Genomic DNA, 12,332 nt, shown 5'->3' with positions numbered 1-12,332 from the left:
GGAAGGCGTTAGCGTCGACGTTTTGCATTGGCATTCAATTTCTAGTTATTATGAAAGCTAAGAAGATAATAATACCATTGATTCCTAGGATTATTTGAATATTAAAATATTGTTATGCGGAGAAAAAATAAATAATATCAAAACAAATGTTATTTTCAAGTTTGTGTTGAGAATGCAAATATCTACTGATCGTCCTTATTTACCATGTTCCTCTATCTATGATAACCATTTAGTTCGTTAACATTCAGCAAAACGTTCACGGAAGAAATTAACGGCGATATTGTATCCTCTCCCAGATTACAGCTGCATTTAGTATCTTATTGAAATAATCATACGTCTGAATAGTCCGCCATCACTGTAATCATCATTTGGAATAAGACCGCGAGTTTCCAATTAATGTCTGGCCCTGTTCAAAGCTGTAAATAAAACAGGCAGACATGATGGGCTCTGGACAATGGGGATTACTATGTATCAAACGTTGTCTCGGGCAGAGGACCGTTCTGGTCAACCGGAATCTCTCCCAAGGGCGAACAGGTCATAGGTTAGAGACGGAAAATACGTCATACAGGCATTGTTAATAAGTGTTAACATAATATGAAAATGTCCCACTTTAAGTAAATAACGCAAGAGTTATAAAATAGTGGGTATTGTCATCGGAAACTCTGGCAGGGTAACACGTATTGACAAATCATCCTTTATCGACTTCTGATTTCAAAATATGTCTGCTGCCTTGCAGATAGGGCGTTAAAATTGTACCTGCTGCCCCTATTTCATGATAATAAAAGGCAATCAAAATTAGGATGTTATCTTTTCTCTTCTTTCTAACTTACTCTCATTTTCCTTATGTTTCCTTTGACACCGCCTCTGTTGAGCGCTCGCCACTGTACAGTAGGCTCTGTTCCCTGACCGAGACACACCAATGGGACGAATGGTTCGACCGTTGTCAATATAACGTGACTGGATAGGTTGTGTTGTTTGGTGTCTTCGGCAGCATACTTCAGTGATATAGCACTATAAAAAGGGGACCATGTTCCACCATACAAGAGGACACAACACGAATACACCACAGTCTCCAAAATACGCACCGCGCACTTCATACACGCAATACACCACATACATGGGAGGCCGTCCTAACATGAGCTTGGCTGTTGATAGAACATTAATTGAATCAAACAAACAAACAAAAATATTTCTGAGTGAACGAGTTGAATGAGAGTTCCAATAAAGGTAACAACTAGTGTGTCCAGGTCCTGATATGATATCGATGTCGATAAAAACTTGCTGACCACAGCAGCACCGATTTGTCACTTACTATTATATACATGGCATGTCGAGATTTACAAGGGTGAAAAGGAAAAGATGGAATGTCTGGGAAGTAATAGTTGGTTATGGACAAGACAAGAGTAAGACAAAGTTTGTTGTGGTTATGTGCTTTATCTTGTTATTGGGCACGGACGGGGATTGCAAATGAGGCGTCAATAATGGTCAATGTCGTCTGCACAGTGGCAAGTACTAAACGGATTCCATTTGCTTTCAGGCCCAGCTATTGTATTGCTGCAGCAAATGTTTTGTATTACATTTCTTTTTACATTTTCGCCCTGCAGGTAGGATTCAAGAATTGTACCTGCTGCCTCGATTGCATGATCGTAAAATGCGTCTAAATGGATCTTGTCTCTTCTTTCTTCCTGACTTGCTTTCTTTTTCCTAAATTTCCCTTTTGGCTTTCTTTTGAGCGTTTTGGGTTCTATTCCCTGGTCTGGACACACCACAGTCTATGAAAGTGGTAGTGTTTACTCCTGCTTAGCAAGAACATAAAAGAAGTGGGACGACTGGTTCGCCCGTTGTTAGTACAATGTGACCGGGTGGAATGTGTTGCTTGATGGCTTCGGCAGCATGCTTTAGTGATATAGCAACATCAAAAGAGCAACAATTCCACTATACCAGAGGACACATCACGAATATACCGCAGTGTCCCAAAACACATCCGCACTTCATGTCCCTGGCTGTAAATAGGCCCTTAATTAATCAAACAAACAAACACAAAATATCTAACATTACATAGTAAGACCCACTACCTTTTCGAATCAAAATTTGAAACCAAAGTTAACGTCAGAAAATATATATTGATAGTTTTAGATGAGGTAACAACACCAAACAAATGCAAGACTTCCTGCATAATCTGTGTTAACAGTGAAGACTCACTTCGCAGTTTTTTTCTGTCTGGCGCAATGTTAGTCAACTACCGAACGGTAATTAAGATGAGGGCGTAGGAAAATTAATTCGACCCACGTTATGAAAATTAGCATTGTTCAGAAGGTGATGATAAGTGTAGTATTTACGGTAAGCTATTAATTTTTGTGACTTTAAAATTATCGATTTCGTTTTACATTGCCAGTTTAAAGATTAAAAGACATTTTTGAAACATAGTGGTGGGCCTGTAACTCTCTCTAGTAGGACTGATATTTATTTTTAATCTTCACGTTTTGTCGTTTGGAAATTTAGAGACATCGTTTCTTTGTCCTAAAGCTACCGCTGCTTAAGGTGGCAGTGTACAGTACATTTGAAAAATTCAGCAAAATAAAGTACAGGCTTTAATTATATTCACACAGTTTTTTAACCTTAAATGAAACCTATATAAAAGTACATATATTTTCAATCTACATAACATTTGCAATTGTTAGACAGAGTTCATTTTTGGATAAGTCTGCTTTTTGTGGTTTTGTGAGCCTGTAAAAATCATGGTCTCAATTTGTTTTTTGAACAAATGAAAAAAATTGGGATTTTTAACCTAAGTTTCTCCTGCAACAGTATTGAGTTTTTCCATCTAAGACGCACATTAGGATACCCTCCAGACCATTAAACTCGGACCCATTTTATTGAATTTCTTTATGCAAATGTGAAGCCTGTATATAATTCTCTAGATTGAATTCACCAATTTTAGGACATATATATTTTTGAATTTTTATGCATATAATAAAACAGAGGCTTTCTGCTTAATAAAAATCTCACCCATGGTCATTCGGTCTTACTGTACACTGCTGCCTTATACAGCATGTTTTGTACTTCTAAATTTTCCGAAAACACAACTAAATTGTGACGAACAAAATGACCTATCTGGCTACTGTGTATCTCTAATAGTCAGAGAGTAATGCCAATTTTCCCATAAGGTATATTTTCACCAATATTCCTCTAATACAAGTAACAAGGGGATTAATTGCTTAAACTCGGCAGCATGTCGTCGCTTTTGTACGTATATTGCGGTTATTATTTGTTCCTTCCGGTTTCTATCGTGCTTGTGTATCTGTTAGGCCGTCTTTCTGTCAATCTGTTTGATAACACGGATATACCGCACCAAAACATAGTGGAACTCTCATAGTTTTCTGAAATATTCCATTAGCATAAAGAAAAGAACATTATCTGCAGATAAATAACAAATTTATTGATAGAAATTTCAGCGTTGTGTATGCTGCTATGAATCACATGCAGCAAACACTCACGAAATAAATGTAATCGATTTAAATGATTGAGACATCAATTGTTGAATCAAATAATTTACTTGGTCAAGCAAAACATAGATAAGAGAATAATTCATTTAAATTAACACATATATCAAGAAGCATATGGTATCTATAGTAGTCAATATGTGTGCACAAATAGCTACCATTAATAAATCTGCTATGAGGATGAGCAATATACCATCAAAAGCTGTTTTGTTTACGTATGATATGCACCAAATCACCGAGATAGAAACGTCTAGAGCAATACAGTTCAATAAAATTTAGCACAATTAGTTTACCACAGTACTCATACAAAATGTTCATAGCAAGTAGGAACCACTGTTGATGTTTTATCCTGAGTCTCCAGTGACGAGAAACCTTGTGTTAACAATGTTCTTCGTTGAAACGAAGTCGTTTTACTTTAATAAACAGTATTAATAAACCACTTTTTATGTTCACACAGTTAAACTTGTTGATATACACTACCCAATTAATAAGTAGAAAGTCTTTATACTGCGATCGATGTTTTATTCAAGTCTGATTAAATAGGTGGTCTCTATACACAGCAGTGGTCGCTAAGGCAGGTTTTTACTTTATGCTGATGAGCAATAAAAGTAAAACGGTCGGGCACTAGCTATGTCTGTAAACGGTCAGACGGCTTCAGATAGTGCTTATACAGCCAGCGCCGACATGTACAAATTAAATATCCATAAACATCTGGTCGAGCATGCGCACTTAGAGATCAATTGAGGAGTTATTAGACATATTCTATTATTCAAACTCACATGTCCGATTCCGTAATTCTAGTGGAGGCTCCGCCATAACCACCACCGTTGGTAACGAAAGTATGTCGATGGAAACTTCCAGGTTTTTGTTCTTGGCCACAACACGCCTCGATACGGAACGTGTTGATGAACTCATGTCTGAAGTGTCTCGCTGTGAGCAGGTAGATAAATATGTTACACGAATACTGCGACAATCCGATGGTGTCGATAATAGTCTTGGCCGTGTACCATGAGAAGTAGTCCCTCCACTGTGAATCGTTACCCATTTCGTACACCGGAATATCGTATGATCCTTCCGGTACACTGAACTGTAACGCAAACAAAATGGCCACCGGAAGTGTTGTAAATATTCTATAAAACGATATGCACAGAAGGGTAACTGTTGACGGAGCTATTTTTGAGCGTCGATGATGCGATGATGTCGATGACGATGGTCGTGAAGAGGAAATGGAATCGGTCTCATAATGACCCAAGGTAGATTCTCTACGCAGTTCTGACGCTTTTGCGGCAACTCTAAGAACAAAAATATTGAGAAAGAATGTAGCGATAGGAATGACACAGAAGAGAAGTACATCTGTAATCCAGGTCCAGTATTCGAAAAATTTCGTCTGTGACCCACCGCAGGCACCATCTTTGTACACCCATCCATGAGCCTGTGGCAGTGATAATCCAAACGCAAATATCGCAATGGCGATAATTTCTTTCGGTGCTCGATGATGCCGAGAGAATCGTTCACTTTTGAATGGTTTTACTATAGAAACCATTCGCTCTGTTGTGAATCCAAACACGAGCAATGGACTCATATACTGTGCGAACATATAAAACACGAAGAATGTAGGACACCATATGGGCACGTCGATGGTGGGGAGTCCCCATGTAAAATGGAGGTACCGCTGGATGTACAGAAACAAAAGTAGCAAATCAGTGGACGCCAGAACTGTCAGATATAATGCAGAAGTGTTAATATGCTTCATCCGCCTGTGTGACCAAATCTTCATCGTGATTATGTTTCCTACAAAACCAATCAGCAACCACATTGGCGTGACGTAACGATCCAGGAACGAGGCTAGCGGCGTGTTGATGACGCTGATACACAGGAACCAGTTCCAACTAGGGCTGCTGTAGTTGTCGGCGCGGGGACACGGCCCTTTCAGCCATTCGGGCGTGGCGTTCTCATTGTAGTTATATCCCGGCACCTCTGCCATACTGGAATTCATCATTTCTACCAGCCTCATGTTGGATTACTCTTCAGAGACTACCATGCTGGAAAATACAAAAATAAAAAAGTCGTCAGTATTGACTACTGCTTAAGTTATCTAAAATCTAAAAACACTAATACATTAGAAGCGACTTCAAATAAATATCAATTGTAGTTTTGTAAGATTTTATCGTTGATAAAACAATGATGGGCATTCGATGATATATCATTTTCTTGTTTTTGGATGAAGAAAGCTTAGTTCAGATATGCTGCACCTTTTCTAGTAATGACAGATCCAGTAAGCATTGTAAGCATTTAATCAGGCGTAATCTTTCTCGATCAGGCTGTTATTGCCCGTTTTAAGTTGTGTGCTGACGTCCCCAATGCCTTATTTGGTAAAGTGGAAAATCTGACAACGATATGGGTGGGCCGACAGCCGATGTGAAATGTACCACACATGATACTCTTTGACGTTATCATACTATTGAGCCATTCAATTGTGATTTGACTTAAGTATCTCCTGACTACATCTCATTCACTTGCTGACTTGAGTTCATTGGGTTTGCAGATTTGTGAAACGCAGATCCGCAAAATACACGGCCAATCCAATGGTATTACTGTAAATCATACATATATAACGATACCAGGTTTAATGTCGAACTTGTTATCATGCAACAAAGCCTTGTATATATTGTATTTTATTAAGATTTAATCCTCCAGTTGCCACAAATAAAACGGTATTGGTTTAAGTCAAACTTATCAGAGGCCGCATAAGTTAATGTAAGGTATAAAGCAGGCTCCCCTTTAATAAATCTAGTTTCTTAATTTCATAGAACCCGTACTGTTGTGGGTGTTCAACTGCCTTTGTGTCGCCACATTGACAGCGTTGGTCAGATAGGGAGGAACTAGGGAAAAGCTGTCTATAGCATTATTCATTTTAGTTAGACATTGTCCATGAGGCTGGGGAAATTATCAGTCTCACGCTGCACTGATATACTATATCATGTTTCTCCTCTTATGCACGTAGTATTTGTATGCACAGACACCATAATCACATCATGAATAAATGTCCTTTGTCAGCGAAACCAGTCGATATTACCCATACCGTATTCTACTGCCAATAAGGCCTATCCCCTTTTTTGAAGTCTTTTTGTTCTAGGGTCGAATTCGTCAACAACATCCTCAACTGTGATAGTATTTTCTTATTCTGTTTGCTAATTATTCACAGCATAAATACGATAGTTTTTATAATGGCCTGTGGCAGTCAATAACATTATAGACCAATTTTATTCTTAACATCAGTTCCAGCTTTGAACGACCCAATGTTTTACTTTATCTGCTAGAAAATGATAAAACTTTTCTTTTGTAGACTGGAAACATCATAAAGCTAAAAGATTAAGCATTCCATCTTCGCCCCTCTACGATGTCTAATCTTGAATCTCTCGTTTTGTGAGTAAAATAATTATTCCTGCAGATAAGTAGAACGTTCGTTATCACCCTAAACAGATACTAGACATATTCAATTATTTTTTAGAATGATCTTTCACACTGTTAATGTTGATGTTAGATAAATTAAGCACATACCGACGTTTGAAGAACCCATGCAAGGCAATTGATTTAACATGCATCATAGCACGTGTTTCAAAGTATTTGCTTGTTCAAGACAACCAAGAAATGTAATGAGAAGAAAACGGTATCGGAAGAACGTTATCATGTAGCGTTTCTGATATAATACGTGAATTTTGTTATTGTAAAAATCACGTAATGAGATTCTATTTCAGAAAAAAAAAATCCTTGTAAATCAAAGATAAAATCAAGACACTGAGCGAACCCCTGAGTATATACTTCTCATTCTATAGAATTGTAAATGGTAACTCCTAACAGAGCTTTATTGTTTCAATCAAACATATTGTTTTACATAACATCAAAGACCAAGGAAGCTAATGAACAAATACAATTACTGTTTTCAATGTCATAATGGTTATCATGTCAGACCTTGTCTTACCAAAGACAATACAGTATAAATATAAACTTTATTTATTTTACATCGATTACGAAACAAGTTATACAACTTATGTAAATCACTCTTGATTGCCCGGATGTAAGCGCGCGAGGGATCTTAGTGTGGGAGGAAACCGGAGTGCCCGGAGAAAACCCACATGATCGGGCAGGTGACCCCTAACCTTTTCACGTCCGTGCCGGGGATCGAACCCCGGCCGGCTAGGTGAAAGGTAGTGAAAAACGATACAGTATCGAAATACGAATAACAATAGTGAATATCAAGAAATGCTGTTGAGATTAATTATAAATACATCTCTAATGAAGGTTTCAAATGTGAAAAAATCATCTTCTGGCTCTAAAATATACGCTATATGCCAAATCCATTGGTATTTTAGCAGGGAATATTTCAAAATGACTTATATATTCTGTCAAACCCTTTGATTTTTATTCTGATTATTAACAGACGTTTCTATTCGATCTTGAAACCTAATACGACAAGGAAGTGTTAATTTATGACCGATGGTTACAATTTTGTATTCCTTCAAAATGAAAAAAGGACCATTTTACAGTCCTGAACAGCTTTTAAAACTCCATTTCCGTTAAAATCTTTGTACAGGGAAACGATTTCCTCTACCTTTGTCACTTGTTTAAATTCCTTTTCGTGTGAAATGATTTCCTAAAGAGAGAAGCATAAAGAATTCCATCCAAACATTTGCTAGTTTCACTGGGTTATTTTCATTTCAAATGAAAAAAAATATCATTTTACAAGTTAGCACATTCGTTTAGTTGTCAGTACGTTTCAGATAAAAGGAAGTAGGTCCGCCATCTGTATAATCCGCTTAAATAACATTTGATGTTGATATATATCATAAACAATAAAAAACAGCGATTTTAATCCAAAATTTAAAAAAAAAAAAGTTTCTGACATTACGGTGTGACATCACAGTCGTCCTGATGCGGTTACCTTTCAATTTAATTGTTCTACGTGTTAAATACTACACATGTCGTGTCAATTGTTCCCCTTGTGTAGCATTATTTTCAGTAAAGTGACGTAGATGAAACATAAAGAAGACACGTTAAGATGATAAATCGTTTATTAAATTATACATAGTAGCAGTTAAAACATTTTTTGAATATTTTGTATTCGGTATTTCAGATACGTATGATATTTTTCGGATACTCTGGTTCTAATTTACCGATAAATGACTCTAGATGTTAATAGGATACTAAACCAACCATCTTATCGAGCACACAGTGTAGACGTGATATTGAAATACACTTATAAATCTTACAGAAATACACACTTTATAATGTACGAAAATGTGATAGGGTTTGTATAGTATTAAGTTTAATACGAGTGAGACAGTAATTCAATCATGCATTAACATCGCAATATGGACAATTGGACTACAAAATTTCGTTGTTTTGTACTCGTGATTGTAAAGCAATGAAGAAACAAGTTAATCTGTTACAATAACTTTGTATTCCATATACTCGTCTATAGTGAAAATAGTTTACAATTTCAGATGTTTGCGACAAAGAAAATCTGAGCAGCTAACATCGTAAAATTGCCTGCTTACGTCACAATCATTACCAATCGGTATTACACGGCAACTTCCGTCAATGTGCGTAACAGTTCGGTCTTCAACAAATGTAATCAAAGCATTTGTCGGTTCGTCAACCATAACAAAAGTTTGACCATTAACGCTGTCGTGTTGACAAAAATTGCTGAACAATCTGACAGTGCTGGGAAATCAAACGTATCACACCTGACTGGACTGCATATGCATAAATAAGACACACGTTATCCATAGCGAGGTCCATGTGATAAATTACGGTGAACGCAAATCAAATCACCCATGACCAACCCAACTAGACTAGACATGGAGTGGAATCAAGTATTTGATGTGTGCATATAAAGACATCAATCATTTGATTTATACGGGTAGAAAGTAAGTAGCACACTTCACCTTGTGAGAGCATTGACAGAAACTACTTGATACAACACTGCTGCTGAGGCATGAATGCTAACCTAACGCATTTTTTTTTTGTATAAGGGAGTAATATCGTCCCTAAATTTACATGATAAACTAATTAGCTGCAGGTATTACGTAAGGCATTTAAACGACACGGGCGTAAACAAAAAAGGATTTCTTTTCAAGTTCTGCATCAGAATGTAACTACCTGCGTTTTACAAGTGTGATTAATTTGTATATGAATTAAGATGTGGTATAGATTTGTTTGCATGCTTTACCAATCGATGACGTATTGCCTTTTCATAAATGCTATATACGTCGTTTTCAACAAATTAAGCCAGAACCTGTTTGGAATTTCTGTGCTAATGGCCACTACGTCAAGTTGCTACCTTCAATTAAAGTCGCTCATCCCGAAAGACACTTTGAATTATTTGTGCAAGGATGGCTACTCAAAGTTGTTTTGATACCGGCCTCAGTTTCCAGTTTGTAGTTTTCTCATCGGTTGCATTTACGATCTAGACCGTAAAAATGCTTTCATCCACCCATTTTGTGTTTTAAACATGCTTTTTATCTGCTGTTTTCAATTTAAGTATTTCATTTTGCTAGAACTCGGAGTCTCACTATTCGGCAGGGGTTTATGGGACATACTGTCATTGCGTTGAACGCTAATGAGGTCTCAGTCGTAGGACCCAATGTACTTAAGAGAATGAGAAAAGTCTAATAAACTTGTTATACCAATAAACAGTGATAACTACGTTGACATGGTCAAAGGAAAATATACTTTATATAATACTATCCTGATTTATTGTATATGCCGAAGATGAATTACAAAAAAATAAACATTGGGAAAAGGAAAAGAATTACTTTGGTGTGTTGCTGTTACTTTCATATATCCCCCCCCAATCTCACGGACTTTGACCAATAACAGAATTAGAGAGAATAAGCACTATTTATCGTTAAACCTCTTTACTATACAGGGAGGACGTTCTAAAAGTTTGATTGGTTGGCTAATTTTGTTTAACGCTCTGTTAAAAATATATTATAACTCAACGACGAATCACAGTCGCTGATACGTCACGCGTGAGAACGATATGACATTTTATTAAACGTCACCGATGAGTCGCAGTAGCTGATTGGTCGAGAGACGTCAAAAATCATGTTTCCCCAATGCGGAGACACTCGTAAGTTTAACAAGAGTTGTCGTTCGTGTAACGGAACTATCGGAGGTATTCCGATAACAAACAAAATGGATGGCAGACGACGCTTTCGTCCCAGGAAATGCACTGTTTAATGTTCTTATGATAAAGGATATAGATAACTCAATTACAATTAACGTAACATGCTAAAAGGGAGTTGATTTTGGCTGAAAGATACGGTAGTTCTAACTTCTGATTTAACAATAACCGTAACGTTAGCCAAATACGGTAACAATGTTAACGTTTTGGGCAAACAACCGAAAGTCTAGCCATTACGTTAGACTTGTAATCTAGCGCGGAAAAAAAAAACTTTGTTTGTTCGGTATCATAAACAATCTATTGCCCTGACGGTAGGGAGACATGACGCTTAATTTACCCGCGGCAAGTCATATTTCCCGAGTGCTACGCCCTAGGGAAATATGACATGCCTTGGCTAAACAAAGCGCCATGTCTCCCTACCGCCAGGCAATAAATGTATATAGTGTATTCCTCGGAACGGTATGCTCATATATCGTGTTTTCCCATGCGGAGTACCTCGTACGTTGAACAAGAGTAGTCGTTCGAGTAACGGAACTCTCCGACGTATTCCAATAGCAAAACAAATGGATGGCAGACGACCAATAGTGTTATGTGTCGGACATTGAAGGGATCCTCAGGTGGAGTGTGATATCCTGTGTCTTTGGCAGCTTTTTTAAGTGAGATAATAAAATATGAAATATGCAACCAAAACACAAACAGCCGCATTTCGGGAAGCAAAATTATATCAAGCCATGTCCTGATATATATAAAGTATAAATCAAGTTCTGGTCGACAATATCTGGATCGTGATGTTCAGGTTCACATCTTTAAACTGAACGCTTTTTAAATCGGTCGAGATTTTCTTTGCACTTACTATGACAGGTTAAAGAAAGTTCAACTGTATATGTTCATCATATTGTATTTTGAGTTCAATATACACGAGATCAAATACAATGTTGACGTAATTTCCCCAGTGAAATCGTTGCGGAATCACAACACTTAGCAGAACATCATTAACAATTACGGAACAATACGGCCGCTGTCTGCAATAGCAATGCTCCGCTAACTCTAAAATCGTCGTTTTTATTTACTACAATGGCAAATTGGTAAATGGAGACAAACTGGCAATAGACAACCATTTCCGGCGCTCTCATTAATACTTCGTTGTAAGAATGAACATATTCCAGATTTTCGTGTCGGCGTACCATATGTCCCCGTCAACAATGCTGTCCTTTGCCTGTAATGGACAATGATGGTGTTACATCATAACAACTTAATTGCTGGCGGTCATACGCTTTTATCATCAACCAAGTAAGGAAAAAATCAAATGGAGACTATTTTGCAATTTGGTACTATAGCAATGAACTAACGCAGCGTCCTCTGGTCTAACGTTCCTACATACACAAGGTGTTGTTTGTGCTGACTGCCGTGCCATTCTTTCTTCAACCATGAGCGAACGAATAAAAGAAGTCAATACCCTGGAATGGACTACTTAATTAATTTTCACAGTTGTATATCGGGCTATCAAGGTTGAAGTAATTGTTTTTGCTGCTCTATTAACCGTTCATCTGGTTCGTAAGGCGAACCATAAGATCCTTCTATTCAGGATAAGATTGTCGATCCGTTCCATGCCATCGTGTCAAGAGGTTCTGAAACCATCA

The 12,332-nt window shown here is 37.4% G+C and overlaps 1 protein-coding gene across 1 annotated transcript; it reads right to left on the bottom strand.

Moving 5' to 3' along the window:
* Positions 1 to 3,422: 3,422 nt before the first annotated feature.
* Positions 3,423 to 5,537, bottom strand: LOC138324495 (uncharacterized). The gene has a single exon (XM_069269559.1). The coding sequence runs from the start codon at positions 5,515 to 5,517 to the stop codon at positions 4,279 to 4,281; it is 1,239 nt and encodes a 412-aa protein (XP_069125660.1). The 5' UTR covers positions 5,518 to 5,537; the 3' UTR covers positions 3,423 to 4,278.
* Between the last annotated feature and the right edge of the window lie 6,795 nt (positions 5,538 to 12,332).

Source organism: Argopecten irradians, chromosome 5, assembly GCF_041381155.1.
Source record: "Argopecten irradians isolate NY chromosome 5, Ai_NY, whole genome shotgun sequence".
In the NCBI taxonomy this organism is placed as follows: domain Eukaryota; kingdom Metazoa; phylum Mollusca; class Bivalvia; order Pectinida; family Pectinidae; genus Argopecten; species Argopecten irradians.
Note: the sequence above shows the minus strand (reverse complement) of the source record. Positions and strands in the feature narration are given on the sequence as shown.